This window comes from Lissotriton vulgaris, chromosome 1_1 (assembly GCF_964263255.1).
Source record: "Lissotriton vulgaris chromosome 1_1, aLisVul1.2, whole genome shotgun sequence".
NCBI lineage: Eukaryota > Metazoa > Chordata > Amphibia > Caudata > Salamandridae > Lissotriton > Lissotriton vulgaris.
The window spans coordinates 470,250,453-470,269,899 of NC_141685.1; the positions used below are offsets into that span (position 1 = coordinate 470,250,453).

Below are 19,447 nucleotides of genomic sequence, written 5' to 3' on the forward strand. Positions count from 1 at the left end.
GGCGGGTTGCGTCGAATCCGTTCTGTATGGGGGGTGATGCGATACCTTGTATGGATTCCGGTTTGCAGCTTCACCGGTAGGAAGCATCTCGCACAGGTACGATGCGACGATCTCCGGGGTGGCGAAGATATTCAGTGCAGCGGCGATGCGCGGCGCAGCGTTGATCCTCTTCTGTCACGGCCCCTCAATGCGTTGGTGCTGGACTCTGCGACGATGTTCGCAGTGACCTGATGCGTTCCGCAGGCAAGTGGTGCATCGGCTCTCGCAGCGACCACAGATTCTGCGACGATGTTTGCAGCGACAGGATTCTTCCAGCACCGGGGCGATGCACCCCACAAGCAAGCGACGCATCGGGTCTTGCAGCAGCAATAGGCGCTGCGACGATCGTCGCGGCTACGGGAATTTTCTCGCACTGTCAACAATGCGCTCCGCAAGCAAACGATGCGTGCATAATTGAAGATCTTCTTCTCTTCTTCTTTTCCAGCTCCCCAAACAATAGGAAACAACCTCCAGAGGCCCCACAACTGGATCAAGCACTCTAGGCATGTCAGAACTCACACAGCAGATTCAGGGGGGAACCTGGGGGTAATGTCCTTTTGTTCCTGGGACTTCTTAGCAGGAGGCCAGCTCGCCTCAGGCCCTTGGAGATCTTTTCAAGAATGGGACACAGTAACAGAAAAATCCTTCCCCTCTCCTTCACAGAATAGCAACTGCAGGTCAGCCTACAAACACACAGCAGGTCAGCCATTCCTCTTCAGTCTTCCAGCTTTTCTCCTTCGCAGAGGTTCCTTCTTGATTCCAGGATGATACAAAGTTCAGGGGTTTGGGCTCCTGTAGTTATACCCCATAAAGTATTTGATCCCATTGTGCAGGAGGGCTCTGAGCCCGGTCCAAACCAGTTCTGGGTGCTTCCTGCCAGTGGACACCTTCTTCCTTTGAGAGAGAAAGGCAGGGTCATCAGCCGCCCAGCAGGAGGTGGAGCCAGCATTGTGGAAGGCTGGCACAGCCCTATTCAGGCCCAAGTGCTATACCCTCCCACCACTCAAGATGCAGATGGAGCTTTTCAGCCTAGTGCTGACTCACCCAGCCTCCCGGAGCCACCCCAGCCCCTGTCACTCACAAACCAGACAGTCATTTCACAAACAGGCAGAGGCACACAGACAGGTCAGATAATAAAACAGCAACTTTCTAAAAGTGCTGTTTTCGAACACAGGATTTAAAAACCATCCTTCCTAAAAGATGGGTTATTAAATTCTGGGTTCAGGGATACCAGACTTCAATTTTCTAACTTGCTCCTATGGGAAGATATGCAGGTTAACTATATACACAGCATTCCCCATTCTAGCCTATGGGCAAGATAGCCTTTCAATAGTGAAAAACAAAATTGGCAGTATTTCACTATCAGACCATGTTACCCTCACTAGGACATGCTCTACCTTTCACATATACTGCACCCTGCCCAGGGGGGTACCTTGGGCCTTCCAGAGGGCTGTCCAATGTGCACAGAAAGGGAATGGTTAGGCCTGGCCAGTGGGGACACTGGCCAGGTCAGTATGGCAGTTAGCAACTGCACACAGGCACTGCAGTGGCAGATCTGAGACAAATATTTTAGGGCTACTCATGTGGGTGGCGCAATCAGTGCTGCAGGCCCACTAGTAGCATTTGAATCACAAGCCCTATCACACTCAGTGCACTTTACTAGGGACCTACTGATGAAACAAATATGCCAATCATGGATAACCAATCATAATAGTAATTTATCCAGGGAGCACTTGCACTTTGACACTGATCAGCAGTGGCAAAGTGCCCAAACCATCTAAACCAGCAAAAACGAAATCCAGCACAGTGTCAAAAATACAGGAGGCAGAGGCAAAAAAGTAAGGGGAAACCACTCCAAAGATGTCAGGTCTAACACGTGTCCCCTCCAGCTGAAAGTGGGGAGAACTGCCCACCCTTTTGGGAGTTCTCCTCACTAAGGCGGAAAAACCTGGACAGACCATCAGCATTGGCGTGTTCTGTACCAGGGCGGTGTAAGTACATTCCCTGTAGGGAGATGGACCACCTCAACAGTTTTGTGTTCTCACCCCTCATTTGCTTTAACCATATGAGGGGCCTTTGGTCTATCTGAACCCGGAAGTGAGTCCCAAACAGGTAGGGCCTCAGATTCTTCAGAGCCCAGACCACAGCAAAAGCTTCCATTTCAATTGCACTTCACCTCTGTTCCCTGGGAAGTAGCCTCCTACTAATGAAAGCTACAGGTTGATCCAAGCCCTCGTTGTTCAGTTGTGAGAGCACCGCTCCTAAACCATGCTCTGAAGCATCTGTCTGCACTACATATTCACTGGAGAAATCAGGCGCCTTGAGCACAGGTGCTGTGCACATGGCAGTCTTCAGGACATCAAAAGCAGTTTGACAGGCATCGGTCCAATTCAAGGGGGCAACAATGGTGCCACACCCCTTGACAAATCTTCTGTAATACCCGGTGAGATCTAGGAAGGCTCTCACCTCTGTCTGGGTCTTGGGGCTCCCAAGCCAGAATGGTATCAATTTTCACCTGTAGGGGCGCCACCTGGCCGCTCCCTACCTGGTGTCCCAAGTACACCACAGATCCCTGCCCTATCTGACACTTACTGACCTTGATAGTGAGGCCTGCCCTTTGCAGAGCCTTCAACACTTTGCAGAGGTGTTGCAAGTGTTCCTCCCAACTGGAGCTGAACACAGCAATATCATCCAGGTAAGCGGCGCTGAATTCATCCAGCCCTGACAGTACCTGGTTGACCAGTCTCTGGAACATGGCAGGGGCGTTTTTCAACCCAAAAGGCATGACACAGAACTGGAAGTGCCCCTCTGGCATTCAAAACGCAGACCTCTCCTTCGCCCCCTCAGTTATGGCAACCTGCCAGTACCCAGATGTTACGTCAAATGTACTGAGGTATTGGGCAGCGTCCAACCTGACCACAAGCTCATCAGCTCTGAGATGGGGTGTCAGTCAGTTTTGGTGACAGCATTGAGCCCACGGCAGTCCACACAAAACCGGAGTTCTGGAGGGCACCGGGTGCAGCAGCTTTTGGTACTAAGACCACTGGGCTAGCCCATGGACTGCTGGAGGGCTCAATTACCCCTAGCGCCAACATCTTGGAAACCTCTTCCTTGATGCTGGCACTGACCTTGTCAGCTACCTTGTAGTATTTCTGCATCACAGGTAGACTATCTCTAGTGTCTACATCATGGACGCACCAATTGGCGACTCCTGTGGTCAGGGAGAACAGGGAGGCAAACTGACCCAACACCTGGCGACAGTCCGTCTGCTGTTCTGGGGTCAGGTAGGGCGAGAGGACCACTCCATCCACTGACCCATCTTGCTCCTTGGCTGACAGGAGGTCAGGAAGAGGGTCACTATCCTCTTCCATCCCAACATCTGTAGCAAGGAGCATTGTCACATCAGACCTCTCAAAGTGGGGTTTGAGGTGGTTCACATGTAGGACCCTCAAAGGGTTTCTGGGAGTCTGTAAGTCAACCAGATAGGGTACATCGCTCTTGCGCTCCACCACCTTCGATGGCCCAGTCCACTTGTCTTGGAGTGCACAAGGCTCCACTGGTGCCGTCACCCACACCTTCTGCCCAGGTTGAAATTCGACCAGAGTGGCATTCTGGTCGTACCATCTTTTCATTTCTTCCTGGCTAGCTTCCAGGTTCACCGAGCGAGTTTCCTGAAGCGTTGTGTCTGGTTGCAGAAGGCCAGCATGTAGCTGAACACATCTCGGGGGTCTTACCAGGGGATTTCTCCCAACCCTCCTTCACTAGACTGAGACTGAGGCCCTCTCACAGGGTGGCCATACAGGAGCTCAAAGGGACTGAACCCTAGGGACTTCTGGGGCACCTCCCTGTAGGCGAACAACAGGCATGGTAAAAAGACGTCTCACTACTGTCTCATGGGCTCCGCAAGGCCCATTATCATACCTTTCAGAGTTTGGTTGAATCTCTCAACCAACCCGTTTCCTTGAGGATGGTAAGGAGTGGTGAACTTATAAGTTACCCCACACTTCTCCCACAAAGACTTCATGTACCTAGAGATGAAGTTGGAATCCCGGTCGGAGACTACCTCTCTGGGGAACCCCACACGGGAAAAGATCCCCATCAATGCATGGCCCACCACGGGGGCTGTGATTGTCCGGAGAGGGACAGCTTCCAGGTGGCGTGATCCACTAAGACCAGGATAAAACTGTTGCCTAAGGCTGTCTTGGGGTCCAGTGGCCCCACAATGTCGATGCCCACCCACTCGAAAGAGGTGCTCACCACAGGAAAGTGTTGGGGGGTGCCTTGCACTTCCCGCCATTCTTGACACTTGCTTGACAAGTCTGGCAAGTCATACAAAATGTACCAATGTGCTCCTTCATCTGGGGACAATAAAAGTGGGTGACAAGCCTTTGGAAGGTCTTGTCCTGCCCCAGATGTCCTGCGAGAGGCACGTCATGAGCCAGACCCAGTAGGAAGGCCCTGAAGCACTAGGGTACCACCAGCACACGGGCTGCACCGGGCTCAGCGACCTTAGGCTCACTATAAAGTAACCCATCTTCCCAGTAAATGAGATGATCCATGGACTCGCTACCTACTGCCTGTTCTGCAGCCTGATGCCACACACCAATGAGAGAAAGGCATTCCATCTGTGCCTTGCAGAACTCCTCCCGGGAGGGGCCCCCTTCTTGCTACCTATGGGTCAGCTCAGGTAGGTCCCCCAGTTTGGCCACCTGTTCCCCTGTAGGCTCTAGGGCATCCTACTCAGGTGCTGCTCCTTCCTGGACCGTGGGAACGGCTGGGGCTGGTTTCCCACACCCCCTGCTCATTCTCTTCTGGCAGGCACCTGGGCCACTGTTTCATGCTCCAGGTCTGCTGAATCAGCCCTCCTGGCTGCCATGGACCGAGTGGTCACACAGACCCACTCAGACAGATCCACCATCTCCAGATGAGCCTGATGTTCCACCTCCTTCCATGGAGAACTCTCCAGGTCATTGCCTAGAAGACAGTCAACAGGCATGGATGGACTCACAACAACCTTCAAGAGACCTGAGACCTGACGACTTTGGTGCTGAAAACCAGGGTTCGAGCCTCGGGGTCGCGTCCACATCCTGTGATTCTGGGAAAATCACTTAATTGCCCCGTGCCTGAATGTGTAATGTAAATATGGTGCTCATGTAAAGCGCTCCAAAACCTTCAGTTCGAGTTTGCGCTATATAAATATGCAAAAAAATAATAATAAGAGAGAGAACCTGCGCCACTTTCCAGAGGCGCACTGAGTTGTCGGCTGACACTACTGGGTGAAGTGCATTGGGAATAAACCTGCTCTTCAGTCACCCACTGACACCTTGCAGATGTCACACTGGCTCCTGTGTCTCTCAGAGCCTCCACCCTCCTCCCATTGATGGTCACCCACTGCCCGTATTTTTTAGTGTTCTGAGGCAGGTAGGTTTCCTGGACCATCTCTCGGTCTCCTAAAGAGACAAGGGTCAATACTGTTTGTCCCTCCCCTTCACTGGAAATTGATTCCTCCCCCAAAGCTACACTTACTAAACCTGGTGTCGGAGCACCAGTGGGTGCTTGGGATTTTGTTGGGGCACTTAGGGGCAACGTGTCCCACCTCATTGCAGTGAAAGCAGGTGGGGGACCCATGTTGTCCCGCCTGCCCTTAGGGGCCAGCTTAGTGTTGGCTTGGGGGGCTGGGACTCCTTTCCCTGGGAACTGTTTTGGGGCCCTTGAGAGAACTCAGTGCACTTTACTAGGGGCCTACTGATGAAACAAATCTGCCAATCATGGATAACCAAATCATAATAGCAATTCACCCAGGGAGCATTTGCACTTTGACACTGATCAGCAGTGGCAAAGTGCCCAAAGCATCTAAACCAGCAAAAAGGAAATCCAGCACAGTGTCAAAAATACAGGAGGCAGAGGCAAAAAAGTCAGGAGAAACCACGCCAAAGATGCCATGTCTATCAGCTAAGGTATGTTATGTTTTAGCTACCCATGAGGGTATTCAGGTACTTTGCACGTAGGGAGATGGATGTCTCCCTGGTGAGTTTGTTGAAAGAGACAGGTCTTTAGCTTCCTTCAGAACTTGAGAAGCGATGAGGAGACCCGGATATGATGCGAGAGGTTGTTCCACGCTTTGGGGGAGATGTAATAGGAAGCGCGGCCTCCGGTTTTGATTAAGTGGATGTGGGTATGTGCGCTAGTGAAAGACTGGTTGAGCTGAGGTGCCTGGAAGATAGGTGGAAGCGTACATGGCTGTTGAGGTAGGCTGGGCAAATGTTGTGTAGTGCTTTGTATGTGGGCTTGAGAGAAGTTTAAACTGAGTTTGTTTGTGTATGGGGAGCCATTAGAGGTTTCTGTGGTATGGAGTGATGTTTTGGGTGGTGTGTGTGCAGTGAGATAGGCTGAGGATGAGTCTTGCTGGGGTGATTTGTGTGCAGTGAGGTAGGCTGAGGATGAGTCTTTCTGTGGCATTTTGGATGATTTGGAGTCTTCTCAGGAGCTTCTTGGTGATTCAGCATAGAGTGTGTTACCTTAGTAAAGATTGCTGGTAATGAGGGCATTTTCCTAGTGTTCTCTGGTAGCCACCTGAAGATCCTTCACAGTATTATCAGGGTGTAGAAGCAGGTGGAGGTCACTGTGTTTGCCTGGGATGCCATGTTGAGCTTGTTGGCCAAGCTATTTCCTAAATTTCTGATGTGGGTGGTGGGGTTAGGTGTGGGGCTGAGGCCTGATGACCACCAAGGAAAGTCCCAAGCAGACAATTTCCTTCAGAAGATCACCACTTCAGTTTTGTCTGTGTTGAGTTTCAGCCAGATGCATATCATCCAGGTAGCTACTGAGATCATGCAGGTGATGAAGTTGGTTTTGTTGTGGGTGTCTAGCCCGACAGGGAGAGTATCATTTGGGTGTCTTCAAGAAAGGAAAGTATGTTGATGTTGTGTGATCTGAAGAGGTCATCCAATGGGTTCATGTATATGTTGAATAAGACCAGACTGAGGGAGGATCCTTGGGGGACTCCAAAGATGATGTTCTTGGCTTCTGACGTGTAAAGTGACAAGCTCGCTTTTTGTATTCTACCTGTAAGGAAAGAACAGATACAGTTGAGACCACGTCCTTGGATGCCTGTTTCATGTAGTCTTCTGATCTTGGGGGTCTGTATTGAAGGCTGCTGTGTGATCAAGTAGTATGAGGGCCGCTGTTTCTCCATAGTCGAGCTTCAAAATGATGTTGTGTACTGCTGCGATGAGGGCTGCCTCAGCACCTTAGTTGGACCGGAAACCTGATTGTATGGTATCTAGGAGTTGCTGTGTGTTGAGGTAATGAGCAAGTTGCTTTTTGATGGTTTTCTCTATGATCTTGGATGGGTAGGGTAGAAGGGAGATCAGGCAGTGGTTTGCTAGTTGGGTAGGCTCTGCCAATTGTTTCTTTAGCATTGCGTTGACCATTGTGTGTTTCCAGGCAACCAGGTATGTTGCAGTGGTGATGGAGTTGTTCAGGATGTGAAGGAGTACTTCTCTGATTGGAGAGGTGCCCATGTTGTAGATATGGTGGAGGCAAGGTTCTGTCCGTGCCCCAGAGTGGATAGTCCTCAGGATGTTGACTGTTTCTTCTGTGGTGATTATTTCCTAGGTTCTCAAAGAGTTTCTGTGGTTATTTGTGAGTAGCCTGCAGGTGAGGGTGCAGGGTTTCGGTTGAGGGTTAAAGTTGTAGATAATTTTGATTTTGTTGCTGAAGAATTCCAAAAGGTTATTGCATAGCTCTTGAGAGGGGGTGATGCTGTTCGAGGTAGAAGCTGGTGAGGTGAAGTCTTTGATGATCACGAAGATTTATTTACAGTTATAGGAACTGCTGACTATGCGCTTCACTAGGGCCTTCTTCTTGGTTTCTCTGATCTGCTGGTGGTAATGTCTCACATGGCTTGTTCTCCACTTTCTTTCCAGTTATTTGCAGTGTTGTTTGGTTGTGGGGAGTTCCTCAATGTACCAACTAGCCTGATTCTGGATCCTTATTTGTGAATTGTGTTTTTGTGTGGGGCACGGAGTCGGCGCATTTCGTGATGCACTCGTCAAGCTGTTTGATGTCACCTTTTATGTCATCAGTGGGGTTTGGCTGGTTCTGGCGCAGGGTGTTGGACTACTTGGATTCCAAAATGCTGCTCAACCTGCACCTGGCCAGGCATTTGGTGGTGGATTTTGATTTGCAAGGGATACTGATTTTGAACTTGATGATGGCGTGATTAGTCCAGGTGAGTGATGTGGTTGTGGTGATTTTGATGCAGTTGAAGGCAGCAAAAACTGGGTTGAGGGTGTGTCTTGCTGAGTGTGTGCATCCAGTGATGATTTGTACCAGTCTGAGGTTTCCAAGGCTTTCAAGGAACGAGGTTCAGTTGGTGTTGTTCCTATCTTCCAGGGTGAAGTTGAGTCGATGGTGAGGGGTAGCAACGACGTCTGTAATGTCTTTGGTGAAAGTAGTTCATGGTCCTGGTTGTTGATAGATGAGGGTTCCGTTCAAGTGTAGGTTACTGAGATTTGCAGTTTAATAAGCAGCTGCCCCATGTAGGAGTTTTGCGTTCTCTGAAGTTGTTGTGCAGATGACAGATGCTTTGAATAGAATTGCAATTCCTCCTCCTGTTAGGTGTTTGCAGTCCTGCCACATGAGCTTGTACCCTGCCAGGATGGCTGTGGCGATGTTGGGTGCTGATTCGGTGGTAAGCCATGTTTGCGTAAGGAAGAGGCGGTCTGAGGCAAAAGGATGTCCCAGATTTCCGTGAGGTGCTTGCTGGGAAAGAGGCTGTTGAGAAGCAAGCATGATAGTTCACCTTGTGGTGCGTGTTTGTAGGCAGGAGCGGAAGGTGTGCTATGTGCATTTTATGTAGGAGGTGTGGTAATGGTGGGTGACGCTGCATGCAAAGCAGCAGTGGGTGCAAGTGAAAGCTCCTTCTGTGTTGTGCGGTGCAGCAGCAGTGTGGGAATGGGTGTCCCACGTTAGGATATCAATGGAAAATGGCAGAGTAGTGTGGGGGGCAGAAGGACCAGGAACTGTGGTGCTGGGTGTGGGAAAGGCACAGATGGACACAGAAGGGCTTGCCACCATTAAGCAGGTCCTAGGATGGTGAAGTACAGGGGCTATGGGCTGGACTTGGTGGGAGCACAGGGAAAGAAGCTTGGTGCAGGAAGAAGCAATTTAGGAGCTGGGGAGGAGGGCAGAGGTGCAGGAGTTAGGAAAACTGGGCACCCAGAGATGTCGGGGCAAAAGAAGCGCAACAGAAGTGAGAAAGAGCAAAGAGTGAAAAGGAGAACACTGATTGCAAAAAGAGCAAAGAGTGCAACAATGAGCAAAGAGTGACAAAAAAGGGCAAAAGAGTGAAAAAGAGAGCGCAGAGTGAGAAAAAGGGCAAAGAGTTCAAAGAAGAGCAAGGAGTGATAGAAAAGAGCAAAACATGCACAATTGAGCAAACAGTTAATGGAAGAAGAGCAACGAGTGAGCGGCAGATAATCAAGTCACAGAGTGAAGAGGCACAGAGGAGCTGGATAATGAGAGTGAAGCTCCAGAAGAGGCAGGAGCCTTAGCCACAAGGGCTTTTACCCATTGGGGATCTAGTCCAAGTAAAGTCCAGGGAGGGTAGGGTTTTGGAACCTGTTTAATAAACATCCTTGGTGTACACCAGGCCCTTTCCAGCCCTGTCAAAGTCTTGTAAATCCCCACAAGAAGCATCCATATCAATATTTCCCCTTAGCATCTACCTCCATCATCTCTTGAAGACCAAGGTGGGCTTGACCTCCTTTACTGCCCTATGCACTGATGAAAGTGAAAATGTGTAACATGTGAGGAAAAATAGCTCTGGGAATTCGAAACCTATATGTCGGACATTGCATCATATATGACCATAGACCTTTCAAAAGTAAGTGACTCCAAACAAAATGGCTGTTCCTAAATTTAAACCGCCACCACCATTGTCTGTCCAATTGAGACAGTAAAATTATTTTTGATGTGTGAAATCCATCTGTGGTTCCTAGACATTGGACTATTAATGTGACTCTCCCCAAAATATTCACTGGTAAAAGTGAAGCATAGTATTAGTTCCATTCTCAGCTAGGCCAACTTTTTGCATTAGAGGCTAGCTAGAAATCATCCCAAAGCGGGTCCGAGTACCAAAGATAGATTGGTAACTGGGAAGAAGTCCTAGGACCACATGTACCTAACTAATGGCACACATGTTCAAAGCACCTCCCTTACACACATATCCACTCATAGAAGAGAAACATAACAATGCTGGATTTACCCATGTAAAAGCCCTAAAACAGCTTGAACATGGCTTGAATGTGGCAGACAATTGACAGAACTCAGATCTTGCTCTGAGAACTTATCTGAATATCAACACCAAGTCTAAGTGCAGGAAAAGTCACCTTTGGGAAAATAAATCTTTTTTTTTTCCTTTTTCCTTTTGGTTCTCTTGATTTGGAACTCTAGTTTCATTGTGCTAACATAGGCCTAGGCAATCACTAGCTGCCACTTGGAATTTTATAATATTAATAATTCTCTCCTTGTAAATAAGCAGTATTGTAATGCTGTGGGGTTAGGTATGAAAAGCTAGGGTGCAAGATATGATTCCCCTAGAGCCGCTTTACAAGTTACTTATTGCTGCACAGGTAGCTGACAGCTTTCACTGCACACATTTCTCTTTTAACTACCAATGTTACTTCACTATTTGTGTCCCAATTCTAGGAAATGCAACCAACATCAAAATGATATCTCAAATGTAATCTGATTTGATAAACTCAAAATATTTTGAGATTAATGTTATTCAATATAGTTGTATGCATTGCGAGATGAGCATCTACTCACATTACAGTAAACTTAGAGATTCATGCATTAGCTGAAGTCCTCTAAGCACCCTATTTTTCCTTCTGCCACAGAGTCAGATCAGTTCTTATCTTGACCCATCTTTACTAGGTCATCTTAAAAGAAATATGGGGAAGAACAGCATTTGGGAGAGCTTCTCCCTTGACATATGGTAATGCAAACCTCTCCTGACATCCATTGCCTCCAACATTCAGCAGGGGTTTCACTACCCAGAAAAATGAGAGAGAACAACAACTAGGAGAGCGTCCTCATTGACATTTGGTAATGGAAAGAACTCTTGACATGCAGTGACCAACATTCAACATGGGTTACTAGAACTGTGTCGTCAAGAATGGCTAGAGGCCCTTTGAAGTGGGCTGGCTGGACAGGTTGACAGTAGGTGGGGCTGGGAAGAACAAAAGAGCCCCATAGTAGCAGAGTTCTACAATACCATCTTGGAAAGTACTCGGTAAAAGAGAGAATGCATTAGACACAGGGACTAAAACTGGGAGTGGGGTCTGAGAAGTTTTCATAGATTGGCTTTGAGTGGTCCACCAATAGCATACACGTATTCCTTTTAGGAAGGCTTCCTTGACCCACTGGCACTTTAGAACTTGCTTGTAGAGCTGAAGATAAATACATATCTCAGTATTCTATGCAAGGCGAATGTCTGCTACCACCCAAGGGAACACTAAAAGAATGTTCTGAACAATGACTTAAATCTACAGGACTTTGGACCGGAACTGGACAATACAATTTCATTGCCTGCCCCTTCAGAGCTGCTTAAACCTGTTTGACCCGGATGACACACATGCTGGAAGGAGCGTGCTTAAAGGTCTGTGTGCTGTGAACGCTCCTGGACCGAGAGAAAGTCACTGACCACAAAGAGCCTTATAATATGTCAACTGTTTGCTGAAAAGCCAGTCCTGAAGATTTTTTGAGTCTGCATCTAAAGCTGTGTTGTGTAGATTTAAGAAAACCCTGTGGTCCGGAAATAACTCCAGGGCTGCTGGGGAAGTCAATAGCTTTGGTAAACACCTTTAAGGCCAGAAGCACTTGGAGATAAATGGCCATGAAAGCAACTACTTCTTTCGAGCATACTATGCTTAAAGATTAGCTCTGTTTGTTTGAAAACGTCCAGCTTCCACTACAGGTGGAAGTGGTGAGAGACCCAGTGAAGAGCGTTGTTCTATAGAGTAGATGGAGAAGGAACCACCCTGGAGAAGAGATAAGGAAAGGATTATACATAATTTCAGATTTTGCAACTTTTCTCAGGAAAAAACCCTCATCTATGCACAATAGGACAGGCAAAAACATTTGAAAGAGATGAACAAAAAGTAGTGTGTAGAACAAAATCCAGGAACCGAGCATATCAAAATGTCACACTACCTTGTTGAATTGGCATCTGATGTAGGCTTAAGCCAAGCTTTACATGGAGTCACAGATTTGGGGCATGTGCAAAGAAGATAGAGAGAGTCAGGACTTGTAGTTAGTCCAGCATGTGTTCTCACTCCATCCTCCCTTGCATGACAGCTTCAGAGTTCCTCTTCCAGATCAGGGGTTTGCTTGCTTGCACAGGAAAGGGTAACCAGTTTGGAAATTGTCTCCATGAACATGACCTGGAACTGTCTTTTCGTGCTCTGTGCATATAGAAAGTAAATACATATCAGCTGCAGAGAGTGGCTTGTTAAAGTGCGTGACAAGGAAGGAGTGTGCCGAACTGTATGGTTGTGGGGAATAGTTTTGTCATGTAGGCTGAGCTTTGGATCCCAATCTAATGTTTTTCCAGGTTTTGCTAAAGCGTGTGGACCTCTTTGAAACTTTCTACAGCATTTCCATCAGAGCAGCAGCGTCAGCCCAAGGTAAATGACCTTCCACCAGCCCTTCTGTCTGGTCTTCCAAGGGTTGACTGCTATCCATTAAATGAGCAGCTTCAATGTTCAGCTTTCACAAGTGGACACTGATGATAAACAAACTATTCACTTAGGGCTAGATGTAGGTAATTCTCATTTACTGACACTAAAATACCGAATTTTACCGATTCGGTATTCTAGATTCGGTAAATGAGATGTAGTTAAAAATTCGGTATTTTTTACCGATTCTGTAGGATTCTGTAATTACCGAATCGGTATTTACTGATTCGGTAATTGTAATTGATTCCTATGGGCCTTGAGGCCCATAGGAATCAATGTTAATTACCAAATCGGTAAATACCGATTCGGTAAAAATACAGAATTTGCAAGGGGGACAGGGTGTCACTTTGACACCCTGTTGCACCCCTGATTTTGGCTTGTGTGCCATGTGACACACACACATGCCCTTAGGGCATATATGTGTGCCACATGGCACAGGTGTACATGCACAGATGTGCATGTACACAGGAATTCGTTATTTACCACCAAATAGTATTTGGTGGTAAATAACGAATCGGTAAGGGCCTGTGGCACTGATTACAGTGCCACCTACATGTAGATTTTCCGATTCGGTAAATATACTGATTCGGTATTTTACCGATTCGGTAAATTTACAGAGTCTGTAAATATACAAATTTGGTAAATTTTTCAGGCCCCTACATCTCCATCTGCAAATACCGGTCGGTAAAGGCCGAAATCGGCCGTTACCGACCGGTATTTGCCGTCCTACATCTGGCCCTTAGGCTTTAATTGTTATCCAGATCTGCATAAGTCTCTTATTTCAAATTTGTTTTTGCCGTAGCCTTTGATCCCTTGATCTTGCATTTTAACATTTCTGAAGTCTTTTTTTTTAACAGCTTGTCTTTATACCTAAACCTGGGTAGGACCTTTATTTTTTTTATTTCCAAAATATATTGTGGTTTGGTTGGACTGGTAAAGGTAATATCTCCTCTTATGTTTTCCCTAGTATTGCTGTACTGCTCTGTTCAAACTAACAAAAATTATACAAGGTACCCTGAGAGTTACCTGTTTACCTATGCGAAATGGACCGTGGTCCATTAGCCAACAGTCTTGCTTCCTATTCACCCTTTCTCTATCTGTTGCCTAATCTATCCAAGTAGAAGCACTTTAAGGTGGTTCAATCTGCAGGACTGTTCCATGAAAGTTTTGAATTTATTTATGCACTTAGTGTTTACCTTATTTTTCAGTGTGGTAGTTGAATGTTATGAGCTTGTGAGTTGCTAATGGAGTGCACGTTTTTAACATGCCTCTTCTTTCCTTTCTCATTTTATTATCGCATTTAACCAGAGCTGAATGAGGTTACTGTTTAAAGAATCAGTTATAGTTAGCTTAATCTCAAAACATTGAGCCTACTTTATTCATCTTCTGATTTCATCCATTCCAGTGCATCTCTTGCAGTCATGTTTCTGGCTATTCTACTTTTCGAGAAACACATCCTTCCTGTTTTCTGGTGCTGAAGTAAATGTAATTTAAAAGGCAAAACAGATTTCAAAAAGTCAGAGGGCTAAATCCACGCAATTCTTTGCAGTCAAAGTTGTCACTCAAATCCACACGGAGTTTGGGCGAAACCTGTGTGCAAGCTAAGTATAGCGGGCATTGGTGGATTCTTTGTTAAACAATCAGACATGTTTTTGGAAGTCCGGATTCCTTTGAAAACTCTGGGATCTGTTTTGAAAGTTACGGAATCATTTTTGCATTAATTGAGTAACTGTTTTTCGGATTATATTTCACACCTCTTGGAACTTTTGTTTCAGGCTATTGTCTAAGGAAAATGTAAAACCACAACACAGAGAGATTGGTATTTTCATTGGTTCATCCTGAATTTAAGGGATCTTGTTCATATTTATTGGTAGTGAACACATAATATTACAGCCACCCAAAATATGTTGTCGACCATATCGTAACTTTGATAAATTCTCCAAATCTATTTTGATGCCAGACTGTGCAGTTGTCAGGAAAATAATCTTACAATTTATGTTTCTTTTAGGTCTTAAAAACAACAATGAGAATTTTATTATAATCCTGCTGACAACAAGTTTTGGTGCAATTCTTCTTACAATATTTCTTTTGATATTAGTTTCCAGAAAGAAAATAAGAGAAAGGTAATTCATTTCTTTCTTTTTTTAAAGTTTGATTTATTGAGGAATAACAATAAAAATAACAGCGATAAAATTAATATTACAGTTCCTATATGGCATGAAAATGAATGAATAGAGCAAAATACAGATGTATATAAACAATGAAGCTGCAAAAAAGAGAAAAAAAGAAAAATTATAAATAACACAATAAGTAAAAAGGGATAAGGAGGACAAATTAGAAAAGAATTCATATGTAATACACCATATTCAAAAATTACAGGACGGTATTAGCAACTGTTTACAATGTAAGCATAACAAGAATAAAGCTTAAAAAATGATAATAAACATTCAGTAGTAAACGACTTACTGTTTATTCAAAAGAGAGAAGGCAAGGGAAGGAAATTAAGGTGGTTTGCGTACATTATCTGATACATTTTTAGAGGCAACAACTGAAGAGAGAGTGGAGGATAAATAAGTGGTTAAGGGAAGCCATAGGAGATCTCTTCTGATTGCCACAGATATTGGAGAGACATAATTCGTGTCTAGTCGATGGTGAAAACAAATAGCATTCCACCAAGCTGTATAAGTGAATGAGTTGGCTTGTTTCCAATTTGAAGTTATTAAGTGAAAGGAAATAGCTAATAGTAAATCAAAGAGTTTAAAACGTAATGGTGTTTGAGGCCATGGGGGGGGGGGGGGGGGGGGGGGGGAAGAGAACCTAGAAAAGTATTTGTGAGTGAAAAAGGGACCTGAACTTTAAAAATTATCTGAATTTAGGACCAAACTGATGCCAAAATTGAAAAATGGGAGGACAATCAAACAACATGTGTTTTAAGTCAGCTGCAGGGCAGGGCCAGGACCAGCAGGTAGGGGGTGCTTCTAATCAAAAGGAAGTTAATGATACTGGGGAAAAAAAGAACACAGTGAAAAATTTTAAAAAAGGATTTATGTGGTGTTAGCAGCCCAAGACGTTTTGTGAATTTTGGACCAAAGTTTATCCCACGTAGTAATTGACCAATCCTGTGATAAGTCCTTCCCATGCCAGTTCATTTTTTTTTGTCTGTCTGAAGGAAATTGCAAACTTTTGTAAATATTGGATGCTGATGTGAAGCTTTCCAATGTAGATGATAAGTCTCTGTATGCTGTAGGAAAATCAGTATTATTTGGTGCATTATGAAGAAATTGGGAGAGAGTAGGGTAAAGAAGATTGTATAGCGATCTAGAGGATGAAGATAGCGAGAATCTAGATTGGAGATCAGATAAAGTAAGGGGTTGAGAATCCAATATAAGCTGAGAGATCCATTTTAAACCTCTAGAGTGCCACGTTTTCCAGGATATGGGACGATTGCGGACCCGGAATGATTTATTATGCTAGATAGGTTGTTGGTGAAGAGAGCTTTTAGAGGGGTTAGATGAAGATAGCAAGGGAGTCAGAAGTTTACGAGAATGAGAAAAAATAGGAGAACAGACTGACGTTATGTTGGTAATGAAGGATAAAAATTCTTGAAAAGTGAAGGGGTGATAAAAATGTTTTCCATCTTTAACCATAGAGGAGGATATATAGGAAGATCTGTAGATATCTACCGGGCACTCTGTTTTTGTAAAATAGCAGAAAGTCTTAAAATCGGATAATCGAGTCCCCCACTAGGTCTAGCTTTCTTTAAAGTGGACAAGGCTATACAAGATAATTTACCTTTCTATAGGAATTTTATCAGAGTGGAGTCAAGTTTCGGAAAATACTAATCAGGGATACCATTAGGAATCATAGAAATGGTATAAAGAATGAGAGGGGAGAGTATCATCTTCATTGAACCTAAACGACCCCACCAGGACAAAAAAAGGGGATGCCGACGGTTAATTGAATCATTTAATTTTTTAATACTATAGTCAAAATTTAACTTTAGTGTTTCATGGAGTGAAGGTGCAAACCGCAAGCCCAAATATTTCATTTAAGCAGGTTGCCAAGCGAACCCGGAATGTTCGAATAAATGTCTCTGACATAAGATGTTCAGAGGTAAAATTTTGCATTAATCTGCATTTAAGCGATAACCAGAGAGTTGAGAGAAAGACCTGCTGAAGAAAAGGAGAAAGGGAAGTTTCTGGATTGGAACAATATAAAAGAATATTGTCGGCATAAACTGACATTTTAACCTGATGAGGACCAAAAAGAAAGCCAGTTATACGATCAACTCATCTAATTTTAGTTAAAAAAAGTTCCAATGCAATTACAAATAATAAGGGAGATAAGGAGCAGCTTTGTCTTACACCTCTATGCAGGGGGAAATTATTAGAGGTGTTACAATTAACAAATATAGAAGCGTGAGGACCAAAATACAATAAAGAAATTAAAGCAATTAATTTAGGAGGGAAACCAGCCCGCTTTAAAGCATTAAACATAAAATCCCAGCCAATCCTGTCAAAAGCTTTTTCCGCATCTAAGGCAATGGCAGCAATAGGATGATCTGAGGAATAAGCTTTATTTAGAAAATTAAAACATACTCTAGAGTTATCAGAAGCAAGTCTTCCTTTAAAAAACCAGACTGCTCAGGGCCAATAAGATCAGGCAAGATAGGATCGATACGAAGCGCTCGCTAAAAATTTTGCAAATATCTTACAATCCATGTTGACTAAGGAAATGGGTTGGTGGTTCTTACATAGGGAACGATCCTTTTCCTCCTTATGAATTAAGCAGATCAGAGCCTCCTTAAACGTGCCTTGAGAAGAGCCATTATCAGAAAAAGATTGAATGAAAGTAAGAGATTAGGTAAAAGGATTATCTGAAAGTAATTATAAAATTCAATGGTAAATCCATCTGAACTAGGTGCTTTTCCATGACGTAACATTGAGATAGCGTGGGAAATATCAGCCAAAGAATTATCAGTATCAAGAGACTCAAAATCAATGGGGTTAGATGGAGGAAAGGTTGTAGAACTAAAATAAGAAAGGAGATCAGGTTGGTTTGGTATAGATTCAGGAGTATAAAGAGACTTAAGAAAGAAACAAATTCATTCAGAATATCATTACCCTTGAAGAAAGAGAAGCCATAAGGGCCTTGTAAAGATTCTATTCTCATCCGTTCCTTCCTTATTTTTAAATAATTGGCCAATAATTTCCACATTTTATTCTGACCTCCATAATAGTGGGAGATACTTTTCAGGAGATAATTGGAAGCAGCATCCGTAGATAGTTTATTAAAAGAAAGTTTAGCTTCAAAAAGGTTTTTCAAAGAGGACTCATTATTAGAGTTATAATATGAAAATAAGGTAATTTATTTATAAATTTAAAAAGAAGTAATAGCTTGTACTTCTAAATGTATATAACACAATTACCTTGGTATTGGATATTTACTTAACTGCTATTAAAATTACTTTTTTTAATTATCTATGTATCGCATACCTAGCTGTCAGACAAACATTGATTCCCTTCTTTTCACAGACACAGTAAGAATATCACTAACTTGCATTATAGCGCCTACTGTGACACACATAAAGAATGTTATCAAATCATACTGTAATATTTAAAATAATATAGGCCCCAGTGTTGCTTAGGTATCATCTCTTATAAATGCCAAAATACATCCAGTTGTAATCGCAGCAACTGCATTTTTATACTGATCTATTGAGTTTGAAGGGGTGTCTTATAAACAACACTGCGAAAACATTTAATTGACTGAAAAAAAAGGTCCATATGGTTCATTTGGTACCATCCAGTTGGTATGGGAGTTTGTGAAGGATTTGTAATGCTTTATTAACTTTAAAGCAGGAATAGTTTATCAGGTTATAGTTTTGATGACCAGTCTCTCAATAGCTAATACACATGTCTTTGGATTACATTATTGAGCCAGGGAATCATTTCGTTTCATCATCTTTATTTTGGCAAATTGCCATAAAAGAACAGAATAAATACATACAAATATAAAACATCATTTTTTTTAAACAAAAAAGCATTGAATTTAAAAATAATTTAGAATTAAAGACAAGTAGTTAAGCTCTAGCAGCTTAACTCATAAAGTGCAATAGCAATCAGCATCAAAAGCACACACATGATCTCATTGTAACCCAGATAAGTACATCCCCACTACAGCAAATAACTAAGAGCAAATGACCCTTGGTGGCATCTAAGCAAATGCATCTCCTAACAACCTTGCATCCTTTTCAATACAGTTTCCAGATATAAATTTTAGATCTTAGACATACATGCCTGAATGCTGTCATAAGAACTGCATACCTGTGCACCACATTGTAAACACATCTATAGAAACAGTGAAGACAATGGGTCGATAGGTGTCATATTTCAAGATCTTCAATGCCTCTTGGCCTATAAGATTGAATCAACTATTTTGATCTCCATTGTTATACAGGCTGGGCAGTAAAAAAAAAGAACATGTAATTCAGATTCCTCTGGTGCACCAAATGCTTGGCAATTCGTGACGAATCACCACCATAGTTGTTAGAAAATGAGCACAGAGGAAGTGACCTATGTTTGAATTGTGTGTAGAGTTTCCTAGCTAAAGCGGGCTAAATTTCATCTAGAAAGACCTCTAGACTGTAGATGTCTTTTACCTCA

General features: G+C 44.0%; 1 protein-coding gene across 1 annotated transcript in view; it reads left to right on the forward strand.

Annotated features, from left to right (window-relative positions):
- Positions 1 to 19,447, forward strand: part of LOC147747364 (interleukin-12 receptor subunit beta-2-like) — a 710,479-nt gene that overhangs the window by 616,637 nt on the left and 74,395 nt on the right. Inside the window, exon 14 of the mRNA XM_086936242.1 lies at positions 14,791 to 14,905. Coding sequence (XP_086792368.1) covers positions 14,791 to 14,905 — 115 coding nt within the window. The remainder of the gene's footprint in view (positions 1 to 14,790; positions 14,906 to 19,447) is intronic.